We start from the raw sequence: 18,791 nt of genomic DNA on the forward strand, positions 1-18,791 counted from the left end.
TTCGATTACATTTTATTTATATAGCACTTTTAATATAAGACAAAGCATCTTTTACAGAAATCCAGAGCACTTACAGTACAGAAGGTGAGAATCAGAAAAAAAATCCCAGAGATTATACAAGGAAGAAACCTTGAAAGGAACCAGAGATAAAAAGAGCCTCTTCTGGGTGACACAGTATAGTGGGCTTATAAATCATTACACAAGAAGAACATCCAAGAAAGGATGCTCAGAATGAGTATCATAGTCTTTATAATTACAGCAGCAGTTCTTAGTTTCAAATCCACGTTAACTAGGTGAGATTAAATGCTGAAGAAAGGCTAAGACGTAAATCGGAATAAACTGTTTCGGAAATTGCATGGCCTTAAGGATTTTCTTGTAAGTAAGTCGGATAGTTCATGAACTCATCCTCAAACTTAATTCTGATTAATTCAAATCGATTCAATTCAATTTATTTGTTTAGCGTTTTTAACAGTTTCCCATTGTCTCAAAGCAGCTTTACAGAAGTATGGAAACAGAAGAGAGAGAAAAAGATATAAATATATAATAATAATAATAAGAAAAAATAAGTATAAAAATAAATAAATTAATATATACAATTAAAGCTTAAAATTAATTAAAAAAATTTTTATGATACTATATATCTATCCCTATCCCTAATGAGCAAGCTGACAGCGGCAAGGAAAAACTCCCTGAGATGATACTGTATGAGGAAGAAAACTTGATAATTCATTGAAATACTAAGAAGACGATTCGACAGTCGAGGTGCCTTTTGAATGAACAAAGTCTACATTGTGTTTCCATCGGGCATTTATAACATCTCTGAATCTGTACACTTGAACATCAGCACCTTATTAACGATCCAGTAAAGATGTTTGCAAAAAGGTCATCAACTATTACAGTCATCTTGCTCAATTAATTCTATTTCTTTACCTTGGAGGCTTAGAAATATACCAGCCAAATATATCTACTATAAACAGATACAGTTTCTAATGGGCAGAAGAATCCTTCTTTTAATCCCTAGCAATCTCCAAGCTGCCACCGTTGGGCCCTTGAGCAAGGCCCCTAACCTTCTCAACTTCATAGGTGCCATATCATGACTGACTCTGCACCCCGACCCCAACGTCTTCTACCAAAATATGTGAAGTAAATTGAATTTCACTGTGTAACACATTTGTCTTAACCAAATGTCTACTTATAGATCTTTGGCTAAGTTTCTTCAGCAATGTTAATACAACTTATATCACTGTTAGGCACATTTGATGATGTGAATAGAAGATCCATCAAGAAATTTCTCAGCAATAGTAATTTCCTCAAAAGGAAAATCCCACCAGAAACAGATGAGAAACCTGTGGCATCAAGGGTAGGTTGTGGAAGACTAGATGATTCCAAGGGATAGGAAATCGTAAAGCCGATGTTTATTTGTAAAACTTGAAGTGCGGATACAGACAGGAAGGCCAAAAGACTTCATCGTTTTGGAATTGTGTTCTTTTGATGTTTTGACAGCTCCGTCAGAGCTCTGAAATGTTTCCCTCAAGATTAGAAGTGGATTCTTTTGTCTGAACTAAAACAAGCACTGGCATGACAATGTCCTTCAAGTCCAATAATGCTGCAGTGTCATTTCTCCAGGGCTAATAATAAATTAGAGTAAACTCACAAGGGCAAACTTATCTTTTCACTTTTATAGTTGAAAGATTTTCCTGGATTTACACGAAGTCTCTCCATCATGTCTCCCGACTTATTCTACAAACTGAGTTTAGCGTTGTAATGGAATTTAAGAGTGAATAATTTCCTGGATATCAACATTGCCAAGCAATGATCTGCTCTGCTGGCCCTTTCATCATGTAAAATGTCTGGAGCCTGTGCTAAACACTCAAGTCATCAAAATTTTAACAGAGAACATGATGTTTTTTCAAACAGCAAAACAGATTAAAGCAGTGTCCAATGCATTTTCACACAAAAGTCATGAACTTTCAAAGTGTCCTGAACAAAAAATCACAATAAACCCATAGTATGATTTATCGGTCAGAATTGTTTGAATCGATCCTTTGAGGCATTTAACCAAGCAATAAAACAATAAAATACTAAAAAAAAATGCTCTTAAATCCAAGAAACATATTGTCTGTCATAGCCATATCTCTTCAAATTCTTACACAAGACTGCTAAATAAATAGAGTACAGTGATACATCCACGCTCAGGGGTAAGTTATTCAAACCCCAGGACACAGCACAAAGATTTTGCTTTGCATAAAAAGTATACAAGGCTTTTATAAACCTTGAACGTATTTGCATACAAAAGTTCGGAGTTGTGTCTTATAGAAAACGGTTTTCCAGCAATCCTGATCCATCGTATAAGGATCTTTTCAGTGTCTCAGTTCTTTCTCATTGAGTTCCCAACTAGTATGTTTCTAATATCTTAAACTTAATCTCATAACGTTAAACTATTAGATATGCCAAAGAAACAGAATTCTAGCATTTCACTAGAAGGTCTAGCTACTTATTATACAACAACATTACTGCTTAATTGTATGTGAAATGAGTTCTCACTATGAGTATCAGACTCTTTAAACCTGAGCCTCATCGCCACTCAACTGATATCTAATTAGTTAAAAAAAAAAACAGTTAATTATTTAAGTAATATTTATTGATGATTAAATATTAAGCAGTAATATTTATTTATGATTATTAATGATTATTTATCACTCTATTTTGACATCATTTAAACATTTGTCTGCTGTCGTCTGTGCAGGGTGTGTAGAGTAAGCGCTTTTCTCTCTTTTGATGATGACGTGACGGTGAAGGAGCATCGCAGATATTTTGACAGCAGGCAAACAGTAGATGACTAGTAACTGAATTGAGGCGTGTGTCTGTCTTGCATGCTAAGCAGGCTGACTGTATTTACTGCTGTTTACACAACATGTGTACACAACATGATCTTTGTGACAACCAATCCACAAAAAAGACCTGAAATAAAAACACAGTAGAAATGACAAGCAGAGATGTCAACGTATGTAATTGATAACAAAAATAAGTAAATAAAAGTAATAATAATCCATCCGCCGTGGTTTTCTACACCACCAAAAGTTTAATATATTCTTAAACCTATTTATTCTGCTTCCTGCATGGCTTGAGGAGAAATTGAGGCTAAGAGGGTTTATCTAGAAGTTAGAAGTAAGCCAGTTGCACCAATTGTTCTTGACCGCCACTGATAAAAAAAAAACAACAACAAGGGAATGTCAGAGTTTTTTTTTTAATGGATAAAATACATCTATAATATCTCTGTTCCTGTCGGAGTTTCACTGCTCCTACGATTTCTTTGTAGTTTCCTTAATTATCTGTCTATACTCACTTAAAAGGAATAGTGCAGGATGTTGAGGAAGCTTGCTGTCACTTCTTATATGGAGCCAATAGGAACTAGAACTGTTATTTTGGGCAGGTGTTTGAAAGTCTTTGAAGGTGCAGATGCAGGCTAAATACAGAACACTCTCACACGCGAGGCTATCTCATACTGGAGCTGAAGGGCTTAGAATATATTGCTGGATAGCGTCATGCCGTGCCGATATTTCTGAATGCAAGAGAAGAGTGTTATGTGTAGCACAAAACTATGGCTCACTGTCCACTGTTACACACAGAGTAGTAACGCTGCTAATCTAAGCAGCAACAGTTGTAAAAGGAAGAGAATGTAAAGAGATACAGTTTGGCAGCCATTTTGATATATATATATATATATATATATATATATATATATATATTACATCACCCATAGAAATGTTTAAAAATAGGACTGTGTATTATGTTTGAGGAAAAATCATACTGAACGTTAACACACTGTTAATGTGTCAAGATATTTTCAACATCTCAGAATCTCATTTAAAGATCCAGTCATTAGTTAAGAATGAGTTAGAATCCAGGAGTCACTAAACATTAATGTTATCTGCAGTCATACAGTTCATTATAATACAGAATGAGTCCAGGATTGAATAATAGTTTGTTTGCATATTTTACATTCAATTTAATGAGCATTACAATTCATAGCACTTTACTGTATACTGTATATACACTGTAAAGGTGAGAGAAAGTGTGTGTTTTCATTAACGCATTAGTGTTAATGACTACTCCTGCAAGCTTTTGGTGTTATGAGTCGCAACTTGACTCTCGATCAAAGTGTAGAACTTTTGTGTACTGTTTAACAAGGAAATGTGTATCTCATTGCACAGTGAACTCTGAATGTTTGGCGGTAAGTCTCGTAGCCCTGATAAAATACGCCATTGTGTTATAGAAAGATGATGTAGGAGACTGTTGTTTCTTCTTTCTTCAACGTACACTAGGTTTTGGAGCATTTTTCACAAATACGCATACAATATTCCAGTATTTGTACTGATGCAGTACAAACTGGCTGAAAATTAATACAAACTTTATTTTTTATATAATAGCATGCAGAACTATTACACAAAGTATCATTGTTTTTGACAAATTACAACAGAAAATCATCATACACGATAAAAGAATCTATGAATAAAGAGAACTATAAATACTGTTGCTGTTTCTATAGGATGCATGCATTTGGACTATTTTAATACTCCTTTAAATACTCCTTTTTAATATTTGTTGTTCCCGTTTGGTTTTTGTCAATCCCAGACAGTGAGATCGTCCCTCCAGACTGTCTCCGTCCTCGCTCTTTCACTGCAGTACGAGGCTCCTCGTCCCTGCGCCGTGAGGCCGAATCCTCCCGCCTGTCTGTCAGCCTCTGCGACCTCAACCTGGCTCGAGACGAGGCCAGACTCCGCCTCCCGTCTGCTCCCATCCCCTCCTCCCGCCCCATTCCGCAGAATTCGCTGAACTCTTTCCTCCCAGCCGCCCTGGAAGGCGAGTTGCGTTTCCACCAGCTGCGTGGCACCCATGTCAAGGCTGTGGATGAGCAGACGGTGGCCCGCTGCAGTCACGGGCATGAAGAAGAGGGCACGCTTGTATTCACAGAGCGTCCATTGCGCCTCTCAGAGACCATCTACATCACAGTGAGCAAGTCAAGTCTAGCTCGCTCAGGCTCACTCTCCTACGGTGTGACCTCATGTGACCCCGCCACACTACGCCCAATGGAGCTCCCCTCGAACCCAGAGGAGCTGGTGGACCGCAAAGAATTCTGGGCTGTGTGCAAGGTGTCCTCTTCGCTCCACTCCGGAGACGTCCTGAGCTTCCTGCTCACACAGGAAGGGGAGCTGATCCTGACCCAGAATGGTACCAACGCGGGCATGCAGGCCTGTGTTGATAACTCCCGCCCACTCTGGATGTTCTTTGGACTTCATGGTGCCATCACACAACTAAGGATTTTAGGTAGGTGTTTGTTTAAGCCTGCTTACATCCTTAGAAATTGTAATATATTACAATATTGTAATATATGTCAATATAATGAATGGGTTTAACTTTTCATTGAGCTAAAGACTATTCACAGATTTCAGTGTCAGTGAAAGTGTAATCTAATGTGTTAAATGTGCGTCTTACCTTTTTATGACTTATTACATAATTGCTTTAGTCATGGCAGTGTTCAGTTAGTTTAGTTACATCGGCAATAAAGGGGCATTTTGGAGCCTTCCGCTGCCTGTGGAGTGAACTTCAACCTCAATTTAAACTCTGATAAAAATATATTTATACCTCATAGCTGTGTGTGGAACAAATATCCATGCTGGAATGTATGCAGATTCAATTGAAATAAAGTTAAAGCTTTATGTATTATGATTACAGCTAGAAAAGATTACAGTACATGCAGTATATTTTTCTCTACTCTGATTCATGTGTCTGTGTTAAAACCCTTATTAGATTATCTCAGTCCGATTTGCAGTCCCTTTCTCATGCGTCCAAACAGGCTGTACCTTTTTACTGTCAGAATCATATCGGCTTTCACACGTCACAGGGACAACCTTCACACAAAGCTAACTGCCAAGAATTGTGTTCAGATGCTAGGCCAAATCTGTTATTCTCTGATACCTTTCTAAATATTTTCTGCTCTCTTCTTGTTAGTGATGAAAACATGTCTACATTTAGTACACTGTGAATATATGCCTGTCGTTGTTGTCATGGTTACACTCCAACATGCATTGCATTCGTTTATAACTGAATGATGGTTTAAATCTGCTTTAGACTATTAACTAATAATAATTTCTTATCTTCCCGTTATTGCGCTTTTTTAGCATCTTGTCACTAGGCATTCAGACGTTCAGTCTACATGCGTTCAGAGTTTCGTAAAGAGATCCGAATGAACAAACATTAGCATTTGTACACTGCTATTGAGCTAAAGTAGGAGACTTTTCAGATTCATGTGATTCCTTTCTCATGCCACTTGGATTTGAAAAGATCATTTTTAAGATTTGAATCCACTTTAATGCCCCATTAGCGCTGCCCACATACCCTGCTTCAATCAGAGGATGGACGTATATACGGTACAATCGAGGTAAATTAGCTAGTGAGAGCAAAGCGACCAGGAGATAATAAGAGACAGAGAGAACTCTAATAACAGGAAGTGCAACAGTAGGGTGTGTGGGTGTTATGTGAGCCACAATCGCACTCTAACACGTCTGTGTCACCCGAAGCATATTCCGCTCCCTAGCATTCCACTCCGCACGCCCCCTCCCAGCTCTGCCGACTCCATCCCCTCATCTCATTAGTCTTCATCCCCTCGCTTCGTCTCATGAGGTGGCACAAGAGTGGGCGATTTGCACTTCACATTCCAACTTTAATATCTCACGCTTTTCTCTCTCCCGCGTCCTGCTCTCACACTTATTCTCCCCCGCTCTCCTGTAGTCTCCAAAAACCTTCTTCCTCACATTCGCTGTCACGTTTCATTCCACAGTCATCCAGTTAAATGTAGGACAGCAACTGCCCTGCCTGTCAAGACCCCCAACCGATCAATGAGCACACACTGTTTTAATTATCTTGTTAGCAGCCGACCCACAATGCCTTTCAGCAGAGGAATAGCCCTAGATATGGGCAGTCTCACCTGGCTTATTACAGCAGCCGGTAATTAAAAAGCAAAAGAGTGACATGCTACAACCCCGACTTGTCATCTGTGCTTTCCTGACCATGATGACACAAGAGAGATAAGATTTCGAAAGAGATGGAAAAAGAACTGGATCAGACAAACAGCTTTGAAAGACAATTGACTTTTTCCCTATTGATTCCACAGTAAATGCATTACAACAAGACATTCTCATCTGAAGTGTCAATTAAGACATTAACTACGTAGCACCTCATCTGCGATGCACGACTCGTGAGTCACCTGCGAGTGACGTACGTCCGTTTGGGAGGAGTATAGCGCTGATGTATGTGGCTTGAACAACCACATTTATTTACACCTGTCCAGTTTCATCTGAAATGCATCCCAGACCACCTCCTGAAGTGGTTTGAACGATCGGATTTATATCCGTCTCGAAACCGTTTCGGAGGGCATTTAGACCTGGTCTTTTTACCATCGGATAGCTATCTGATCACAGAAAACGCAAGAAGTGACCAGGTGTAAAAAACCCCTAATATGCGGCCCACCTGATCCACTGTGGTGACCCCAAACAGGGAGCAGCCAAAAGAAAGAAAAACGTAGTAACGATACAAAATGTACCAACATTAAAGAATGGAAACTAAACGCATCACTTGCAAGGATCTGTGTTGTTGAACGAAGGATCAGTGTTCAAGCACCAGCACTGCCAAGCTGCCATCGTTGGGCTACTCTTGAGCAAGTCCCTTAACCCTCTTTACTCCTGGGGTGCTGAATCATGGGTGACCCTTTGCTCTGACCCAACCTCCAAAGTTGGGATATGTAATGAAAGAATTTCACTGTGCTGTAATGTAGATGTGGCAAAATAAAGGCTTCTGTTCTATAATCATGCAGGTGATGTGCTAACAAGTACACTGTGCGCTTCACTTTATTATGCCAGTTGTCACTGTAATTTTCATTGACAATTTTAATTGATTAATGTTATGAAATTATTTTTCGTACTTCAATGATGTCGGAAATCAGCTAACATGTAACAGACAGGATCAACTCAAATCCACAATCTAGAATTCAGACAAGGGTTTGTCCGCTCACTTGGGGAGAAAAATCCCAGTGATGTTACAGCCTTCCATGGGCAGGAGAAAAGGGACCAAAACTGGTCCTGCTCTCTGGTTGGAGGATTAATATACTGTCTCTTCAACTGTCAATCACAGTAAAACTAGCCACTGAAGCAGCATAAGCAGCAGTTTGAACAGTTGGATGGCTTCATGTGTTTCTTAGGAAGGTTAAGGTAGCGTTCATCCTCAAAAGACAGTGGAATAAAGGAAAGAGTTTAAGTGGAAATCAGCAGGTGACCGTAGTAGAACATGTAGAAAAACAGGCCGAGGTCAAACCTGACTATGAAATAATCAAAGAGCAAATCTAACGAATTGAAAATATCAAAGCAGTGTTCAGAATTTACACAGAACAGTCATAACAGCAGGACTTTGCAGTGAGTGTATGGATACAGGTGCTTTATATAGCCTGTAAACAGGAAGTGATGAAGCAATGGTGGAAATGCTCAGGGGTTCAGGGGTGGTTTCCCATCAACAGACCTAGATGTATAATGTCAGTTAAAAAGATTTATGGTTAAAGGTTTTATGGATGTAGAATATAATTTGTAGGATAGTTTTAAGTAATAAACCAATCTGTTGTAAAGTATAAGTATCAGAGCAAGATTACACAGATGTTATGATGTTACAGATGTCTAATACAGATCCAACTTTTCCAAATACAAAATTTCACTTACATTTTTCTGTAATGTCATAGAGAATTTGCCTTTTGTGTTTGCTTAAGATCATAATTTCATTAGCTGGTTTGGACAGTGTTTTGTGCTTTGGGATCAGTTTCAGGATTGAATGTCATCAATAAGAACTGCATTCTGCCTAAAAAGGAAGATCTGAAACCTTTTGTTTTAACACTAGAGTAAGACTTGTCCCTCACCTTAATTGTGTCAACAGAAAGCAGTGTAATACACAGCTGAAGTTACTGATGTCGTGACGGTAGCGATGATCGAGGTATCAGGAAAAGACGATGCTAATCAGCGTCTTATGTATTATGGATTTTCTCTGAGTTTTCACACTGGATTCAACACCTCTACCACCCACACCCACTTCATCCGTGTCATCCTTCATCCCTCTCTGTCTTCTCTTTCTCCCTCCCTTCCTTCATCACTCGTTCTTTTTCTATATGATAATAAGTCCATCATGTGTGCCACCCACTCGTAACTGTCACAAATGCGAATGCGTGGTGAGGTTGATCGGTCATGCTATAGCTCACCTCAAATCAAGACTCGTCACGAGTTCTTCATGCTCAAATCCATTCGTAACATCCTTTACAGCTATGCATCATCTATTCGAGATGTCCAAGTCTCCACCTCCGTCTGCATGTCAATATGATCATCCGTGTTAAACAGACAGAGAAAAATGAGGCGATATGATTACAGCGTTAGGGATCAATAAGCTTTAATGAAATTCTTCCTTTGTATAAAGATCAGTGCTGGACCATTATAGAAATTTCAACAATCAGTAAATTACCAAATCTGATTTAATTAGGTATAAATCCATTTTATTATGCCACATAATGTAGCTCTCCAACCAGCGGTTTAGACATTTTTAAGCAATCTGATTGTTTTTACCCTCATTGCTAACCCCAGTAGTATTAGCAGTAGCAGATAGCCTAGGTTAGATTTCTTAAAATTTGAGCTTTTAAATTGTTATCCAGAATCAGAAAATACGGGCACTCAGGTCTCTATCAGTGAACAGTTGATAACTTCAGCAAGACAGACTTCATGTTATAAATAGAATAAATCTTTTTTTCACATAATTGCTCTTTTTGGGAAATTATTTATAATTAAACCCTCCAGTGTCACCCAGATGAGGATGGCTTGACCTGGGCCATCTGGGCCATACATCTGGGCCATACATCTGGGCCATACATCTGGGCCATACATCTGACTATATCTAACTGCTCTCAACCAATAACTTGATAATTTCAGTCTGAATTTGTATTTTAGTTACTGTTCCATTGACAGCAGTAGTAAGAACGCTGCTTTATCTTTTATTCAGAATGTTTCTGCATCTAAGAAGTTCAGCAGATTTGAAGCTACGGATCCACACAGTTCTCATTATACATACAAACCAACATCTCCGGAGTCAGACAGCCGTCCTCACATTTTTCTGAAGGTTTCTGTTATTTTCAGCTTCAGGCAACATTGGTGCCGGTTGTTACTCTGATAGAGATGGTGTGGATACGTCCAGGTCCCTACAGTCTTGAGGCAGTTGCTGATGACTCACAGAGGAGGATTTAAAATGGCTGGTTGTGTGTAATTATCAAATGGTTTAATGGCATGCCAGATGTCATAGTGGATCACTCTTTGTTTCAGTCCTACCCTGTTTAACACCCAGCTCTATGTTCGTATCACAAAAACTGTAGAACTTGAATGCAGTGTGCAGCAAGTGTGTGCACAGGCCATGCTTTGGGCCTAATATAGATTCTTATAGGACCTTGTATTCTGGCTATCTGATATGGGTAGACCTCAGGTGGACATGTGTATAGCCATATCTGTGGGTAAGGTTGTATTATTGATATAGCTGTACACAAAGTATTATCCACACACCCTGATTACGAAGGAGAGTTATTTGTGTTAAACTATATTGAGGAATTGTATTAGGTATTTTGGTATAGTGGTATTTTCTAAATGGTTTCTATTTTTGTAGGAGGAGGAAGAGGAGGAGGAGGATGAGTATACAATTTTAATTATTTGACAGTTCGTTTATGACTGCTTGGTTTTTCTTATTAGCGCTGATCAAGCAGCACGATCACATTACTGAAATATTGCCTCGTTAGTGGACAGTCTTGGCTGACCTGTCTGAATAAAGTGTCTCACTTCTCTCTACAGAGGTGTCATATTCAGATTCCAGCCTCGCTTAAGGACAGTTTATAATCCGCACTGGTCACTCCCTGCCAAAACAAAACTGTAAGAGACATGTGGGCTCAGCACATTCCAGTCAGTGCACATCATGCTTAATCACAAAGAAATGCCATCTTGGTCACCTTGGACAGCAATGAAATATCAGCCAGTGATCACACATCATGCAGTTCAGCTTCTTACCTTGTTTGAACCCTATTTAGAGATTAGAAGCTGTGAATGTCTTCTGCAGAAGTAGGCATGGTTATGAAATGCCGGAATAAGCATTAATTCCTATGTCTTTACACATGTGTTTCAGGCTCCATCCACCCAAGCGATACTCAAGGCTCCTCCAGCCCAAGCTCAACCTCTTCTTCCTCACCAAACTCTCTTGGAGCAGGTCTTTGCAGTGGCAGCTCAGAGCCAACTATAAATGCAGGCTGTACCAGGGCGTTCTGCACATCTGCCACAGGCAAGCATGTGATCTTTGCTGTTTTATATAAGGAATCAAATTTGACATGGCATGTGCTGTTATAGGAAAATAAATCATGACAGTTTGATGTGAAGAGGTAGTGTTACGTCCACGTAGTTGAATAGTTTCCCATATAATACAGTAAGTGCCACTAATTCAAATTTTTAATTAGTCACACTTAATGTTGTTGAAAGACAAAACAACTTCTAAATTCCTGTTATCACTTTATAGCCGCTATAAACAGTCATATAGAGGGTCACTAACTTCTCTTTTTTCTATTTCTGGAAGTTATTAAGACAATAAATGATAATAGCTTCCTGTTCTGAAAACTTTCACTAGAATACTGTCACTAAAGACTCCTTACATTTAATCTGTATATTGTATACCTTTTAAATCACTGTGAATAAGTTGTTACTATAGAAGCAATATTGTATTAAAACAAACATTAATATATGTCTTTTAAATTATAGCCTGAATCATAGCTAGACTACAATGCAGGCTGCTGTTATAGAAAATTAATTAGCACTTTCTGACCAATCAGATTTGAAAAAAAATTCAATCAGCATTTTGTAATACCAGGATGTTCTATAAGTAATATGAGTTTTAATTTGTAAGTCATTTCTTTTTCTTTCTCCCGTCTTAAAGGAACATCCCCAAACTCACCCATCCACCTCACCAAGTCCCCCACCTTCCCGTCATCCTCCAGCTCATGGCTGGATGAATGCTCCATCTGCTATGAGAATGCAGTGGACACGGTTATCTACGCGTGCGGTCACATGTGCCTGTGCTACAGCTGTGGCCTGCGCCTCAAAAAGATGGCCAACGCCTGCTGTCCAATCTGCAGGAGGGCTATTAAAGACATTATAAAGACCTACCGGAGCACATAGGAGCTATATTCCACTTCTGTAATACACCAAATGGTGGCCCAAGAGGGCCAAGACAAAGACACATAACGAGTCCCTCATAACATGGGAAAGAGGCTTCTGGTACAGGGCCATGCTTCATGGTTCCCATGGTGATGAATTTGAACCTTAAAGACTCAGGCATTCATCCGCAAAAAAAGGTCTCTTAGAGTTTCATGCACAAGGCTTTGTTGCTACGGTAACCAGTCGTGACGCTGCTCAGGAAAGGAGAATTCTGACTAAAGTGCTCCACATAAGTGGAAAAGGAGACGCAAAACTGTAAATAGCCTCAAGCAAATCAGGAAGTTCCAGGAGTCATTAATGTCTGAAATATTAATATCTCCATCTTATTTTCAACTCTTTCAACTCAATTTGAGCCATAAGAGACTCGGAAGAGTCTCGACCTGTTTGCAGAAGTGGAAAGCTGGAAACCATGTTTAACAGTTGAAAGATACAGGTGTTTTCCATCAACCTATAGGCTGTCGTAGAAAACTAAGACTTTTGCACCAGATTCATGTTAAATATTTCAGTGTCACAACTTCTGTCTGTGTACATCTGAGATTCAGTGAGTCATTAATCAAACACACATGTACAGTACACCCCAAGCCTCACACTCTCATGCTCACAGAGCTAACGCTTAAGCTATTATTCCAGATAGCTTTCAAATGCCCTGTGCTTTCAAGTCATTGTTGATGTATTGAATTGATAAAAGGACCTTCAAGTACTGATGACAGTACAACACTGTGTTAAGCAGTGTAACGTGAAGCCTCAGTTCCCTGCTGAAACCAACAAATTACAGATTCCACGTGAGAAGCTGGAACTGTTAGTGCATTACGGACATGCCTGATTAGTCAATATCTCATGATCTTGATCTCATGTTAGTTTACTTAATCATGTTTTTAAAAAAATACCATAAATGGGATACATTTATGTATTTAAAGTATTATGGCATTTTTGAGCTACACATAAGAGCAGCACAAGCTATAACAGGACTATCATGAGGATATAGAACTAGCGTACTTTAATAACGTACTGTTAACAGGATCGTACATTATAGCGGCATTGTGAGAAAGTCAAAACTAATGTTTTTTTAAGTGTCAAGTTAGCCAGTTGCTCAGCTGATGTTTATTGTAGATGTTTGATATTTGTGTGGTGATTGTGGGAAACACTCATGTGGCTGAAAGTTTTCATCAGAAATGAGGTTATGGCCAGAAATCATCTTTTAAGAAATCATTCATGTATTTCACCAAATTGACACGTAACTGTCTTTATTTACTTTCTAATCTCCTTTGGATCTCTTCCTGTACAAATCACAGTAAGTAAAGAGCCAGGTTAACAAACACAGCCATAAATGCAATAAAGACAGTTTGCCTAAAGCTGTCTAATGCCTTAAAGGAAGAAAAGATCTTATTTAATTCCATTTCAACAAGCATTTTATACACACTGGCCACATTAGAGACACATCAAACCTAAGCTTGAGTTGCCCAAGACCCTGATTCACACTTCATGTCTGTTTCTTTCACTTACATAAGTATATGATTAAAAAAAAATACATGTTTTGTACAGCACACAATACAGAGATCATGATTGTGCATAGCAAAGTGTTTGCAAAGTATGATACTCATTTTATAACCAACTAGGGAAACACAAACAGCGGGGTCGTCTCATCTCACACACCCCCCCCCCCCCCTTTTTTTTTTATTAAGAATAAAACCATCTTCACGATACATCATCAAGTAGGTTGTGGAGTATACAGTAGTTCCAGTGCCCTAATTTGATTGGTCGAATCAAAGTGTTTACAACTAAAATATGTAAATACAGTTAGTATCAGTAAGTATCGTAGTATACTCGTATCGTAGTATCAGTAAGCAAAGCAAACAGTACTCTTGACTTAAAATATGAAAGTTTGTCAGATAAAGCTGATAAAAACGAAGGGAAGACAATATTTACCTGAAGCAAAATTAACGGCAATCAACGTGAGTTAGTTACGGATAGTTAGCTATAAAGTAAATACTGCTTCTTCACGATCCTTTCCTTCTAGCCGAGCAAAAGTAAACATTAGCATTTGGCCATATTGAGTTTAAAATATCACCTGTCGTTAATTTCTTTATATTTACACTCAACATCGGCACAGCTGTGATTACCTACGGCACTATTGATATGCGATAATGCTTAATTATAAATTCCTCTATAGCAATGTGAGTTACAAACAGGTATTTATACTGAAAACAGGCGTTAATGAGTAACAGGTGAGTCGGCTGTAAATAGGAGCATCCCATTGGTTCGGCTGAGTGGTGGGCGTGGTTAATGGTTCAGCAATTATGGCAGCTCTTTATGATTATTCCATTAATTATGAAATGTTAGTCCATTAGAAATGACTAGGAGTATAAATTGATATACATTAAAACACTGTTGTTTCTCGTGCCCTAAAGAGACGGTACTTACTGTCTGAACTCCATGCTTTCTTTGAGTTTCTGGACATTTCTGCTGAATCAGTTCACCTGTCAAAATGGCCGTCATGCCCCTGCTCTGTCGTCGTGATGACCAAAGGTTATGAGAAAGTAGCTTTGTTCAAAATCACAGTTTAAAATCTGAAAAGTTGATGAAGGGTTCATGTATTTTTTAAAGACCAGCAAATTGACAATTATTCCTTAGAAAACTGCTGAAAATTCGTTGTGTAGCTGTATTTAGTACTGTTGTGTATTTGATTAGTAGAAACAGGTGATTAAACACAGGTGAATAAACAGGCTTGGCTAATCCACATTTAATATAAACATCGATTTTGAATTGAACTCGGAGGAGAAACAGTGAAATGCACCTATACGTTTTTCCTTTGTCATTATTAATATGCTCAAATCAGGTAAATAACCCTCTTGTCACTGTAGACTCACGGCTCTGTTGACAAAGTGAGTGTTGAAATCAGCTTTTTGAAGGACTCAGAACATGCAATTGATATAGAGACGAAAATCTTTGAGATGCTCAAACAATGAAAAGATCATTTGTCAGACAAGGATGTCAACCTTATCCATAATTCACCAAGTATCCTCTTTATTCAAGGTTAAATACGACAAGTTGCAGGATAACAGCTGCTCGAAGGAAACGAGGTATTTTGAGCTGTAAATACGTGTGGTAGTCTAGTGGTTAAGGTGTTGGGCTACCAATCAGAAGGTTGTGAGTTTGAATCCCAGGTCCAACAAGCTGCCACTGTTGGGCCCCTGTGCAGGGCCCTTAACCCTCAATTGCTCAGTTGTATAATAATGGGATAAGGGCGTCTGCTCAATGCTGGAAATGTAGAGGTTTTGAGGATGAAAGGAGGTGTGAAGAGGAGCTGGCATATGGAGGACAAAACAGAGAACAGAAAACATAAATTTTGACAAGCCATTTTGCTTTAAGTTTCACAGAAACTGGTGATGTGATAGTACACGCTTTTAACTAATATCAGTAACATTCTCATAGTTTAACACACCACCATGTCAGAGAACGGATCACGGCCACATATCAGGGACGTCGTTATGAATACTAGCATCCAGGGCTAAAGCTAAAGCCAGGGCTTTACGTTGCTATAGCAACATGGTTAATTTTCAGGCAGTGTACAATGACGTGCATATGGCTTTACAAGATTTTTACATTTTCTGTATATATATAAAGCCGAGTGTCCTTTTTAGTGTAGTCGAGTCTAGTTAGAAATGTTTTGTAATAATTAGAGCAAGACGGTAGAAAGCCCAGTTTATTCTTCTTATCGAATGAAAAGACCATGCAATATTTTTATTTTCCACAAAAGACAGCTGTGTGATTTGGACAGGTTTGGATTTTCACTTTTAAATGTTAATTTATAATCCGTGATCATGAGCTGAATTGATTCTAGCTCCCACTTGCTATCCGGTGTGTTTCTTCGCTATGATACAAAAAAACAAACAGGATTATTTTCTCTGGGTGACGCTGTAATATATTTCCTGAAACTAGATGAAAACTACACTTAGATTGTGTCCATGAGCTATGATTTGGGCTTTTGCAGTGTACAATCATATTTTACATATGTTTCTTGTGGATACAAGATAAGCACACGGCACTAGGCAACGTACAATCTTCAGTTTTGCCGTGATGTTAAAAAAAGCTGTTTTTTGAATAAACACATGTAATTTATAATTGGAGGAAGCACTGCTGCTTCTCCAAAGAACGTTGTTCGAGTCTGAGCTCAAGTTACCGTCTGCATAAAGTTTGACATGTTCTTCTCCTGTGTTTGCGTGGGTTTCCTTCAGGCTATTTTTCCTCTGTTCAAAAACATGCCACTAGGTGGATTTGCTGTGCTAAATTGCCCCTTGGAGTGAACATGTGTCTGCTTGGTGCCCTCTGATGGACTGGTGTCTCATCCAGGGTGTATGTACCACACTCAAGTGGATAAGTTGGACAAATTTAAAACCTGACAGAAATGCTTGAAAGTGCCGTCCTCGTCCTCTTTATAAAGCTTGTGATCGTACATTTCGATGAGGATGGAGTTATGACCTTTGACCACTTTATGTTGACCAAATGTATTATCCAGTGATCGATCCTGAAGTGAAACTGATTATTTTATGTGATTATTTTTTAAACCTGTTCTGATTTGCCCTGTTGTATTGAATTCAGTCAATTTAGAGTAGATCTGTACATTATGAGAATCGTCTGCTGAGGACCTACGCGAGCAAACGCCACAGCTAGCTTCACTTCTGATTGTTGTTAACCCTGTCATAATGAGTTTATTCATGTAGTGTATGATGTGTTGAATGTTTGAGTATACGGTACAGACGATCCCCCTTTTTAACATCTCAAGTAGCTCTGCAGGAACATAATGATTCAGCTCTTGCATTGTGACTCTCTTAAATTCATTTCCTTTGTGCACCTTATTAGTTCCAGTTCGTTTCATTTTTGTACACAGACGATCACTAATCAGGTCATTAGACTTTAAAGGTGCGGTGTGTCATTTTAACATCCTTTACTGACTGTGACGCAAATTGCAATCGAACCGAATATTAAATCGTTTATTAACTTTGGTAAACACATTGAGTTGTGTGTTATGGAAAAGATGCAGGGCCAGAAAATTGTACTATATAAATGTAAAAAAAAATTAAATAAAATGAAGAGTTATTGTATAGCAATATCATGAATAATATTTCTTTTCTAAAGAATCATTTAAAGCGATATTTATTAATACTGGATTTGAAACCTTCTGTACCTTTTAAAAGCTTCATTCAAAAGTGTTATTTGGTTCATCCATGTTTTTCTTTCCTCACACAGCACAGTGAAGTTGTTTTGCAGTTTACCCCGAGTTCAAAGCCTGATGAATCAGTGATTTAATGATCAGAATCTTGCAGCTTACCCATTAGATTAGTTATTCAGTGTGGGAATCTTCACAAAAGTCTCCACACATCGGGGATTATGTACGTCAGCTCCACGTCGGTCGTGCCTTTGTCACTGCTCGAATGATCCACAACGTGTCCAGTCTTCTTGACTTGCATTCGTTAATGCATTGGGGACAGAGTGGTGTATCATGCGCTCACTATTTTTTCCTATATGTCACAAGTCCATCACAACCTTGAGAGAATCATTTCAATTCTTTTGTCAAAGGCATTCTTGAAGCCTATCTGAAAAAGGACATGTTGCATTTCCCCAATGTAAAGAGACTTTTGAGACTCCCTGTATTTTCTGTTGTGCAAAAGTTGTCCAGGGTGTTTATTTTTACTCTAGTGCTGCAGACGGTGACTGATTTGTAAGCTTTGTATAGTGTGAGTCATAGAACGAATGTGTCAATAAACTTTCCAAATGTGTTTCAGCTACACGCCGTTTCTCGTTTCTGTTCTTGCATTTAGAGCTCATTATGATTGTTTGGAAAATGATTGGAGAGCTTATGGATGATTATAATCTAAACATCTAAAAGGAGTAATATACAGTTTCAGTAATATTTCTGAACAGAATTATTCAGGGGTTATTGTTACAAGCACTTTAAATGAGATTTAAAAAAAAAAAAAAAAAAAAGATTGACACAAACACTGAGTGTTCGAGCATCCAGTGTCCAAGTCTGAGATTTTATGATGCAATGCTTGTCATTTGTTGTAGCCAAATAACATTACACCAATAAGGGGTGACTCTGTGACAGAGAGATTAAGGCCTTACTTTTGATTCTCTACTGCCCTCTAGTGGCTGGCTGCAGTACCACGCTTAACTCTGCGTTTGCACATGTTATTGAATGGGCAAAATCGTACACTCTACACACACATGACCATGGCAAACAAAGTAAGTTATTAAGGTAAACCAGTCTGTCCTTTTTAAAACAAACTCCAAAAACAGAATACCTAGATTAGAAATACTTAGATATAGAGCATGTAAGCATTCATAGGTGTAACTTACTCTATCAGGTATCAGGGGGAAATCATGGCAAAACTCCCACTGCTCTGCATGATGTTCCTCTGATACCCAGAGTTACCTCTATGAATAGAGAACTGCTCTTTTCTGCTCCAG

The 18,791-nt window shown here is 38.6% G+C and overlaps 1 protein-coding gene across 2 annotated transcripts in view; it reads left to right on the top strand.

Annotated features, from left to right (window-relative positions):
- Positions 1 to 18,109, top strand: part of neurl1aa (neuralized E3 ubiquitin protein ligase 1Aa) — an 88,280-nt gene extending 70,171 nt beyond the window's left edge. For both annotated transcript variants that reach the window (XM_060860353.1, XM_060860354.1), the window contains exons 4-6: positions 4,636 to 5,328; positions 11,245 to 11,397; positions 12,043 to 18,109. In XM_060860353.1, the coding sequence (XP_060716336.1) occupies positions 4,636 to 5,328; positions 11,245 to 11,397; positions 12,043 to 12,284 (1,088 nt within the window). In that variant the 3' untranslated portion in view covers positions 12,285 to 18,109. The remainder of the gene's footprint in view (positions 1 to 4,635; positions 5,329 to 11,244; positions 11,398 to 12,042) is intronic.
- The last annotated feature ends 682 nt before the right edge of the window (positions 18,110 to 18,791 follow it).

The sequence above is a fragment of the Tachysurus vachellii genome, chromosome 24, assembly GCF_030014155.1.
Source record: "Tachysurus vachellii isolate PV-2020 chromosome 24, HZAU_Pvac_v1, whole genome shotgun sequence".
In the NCBI taxonomy this organism is placed as follows: domain Eukaryota; kingdom Metazoa; phylum Chordata; class Actinopteri; order Siluriformes; family Bagridae; genus Tachysurus; species Tachysurus vachellii.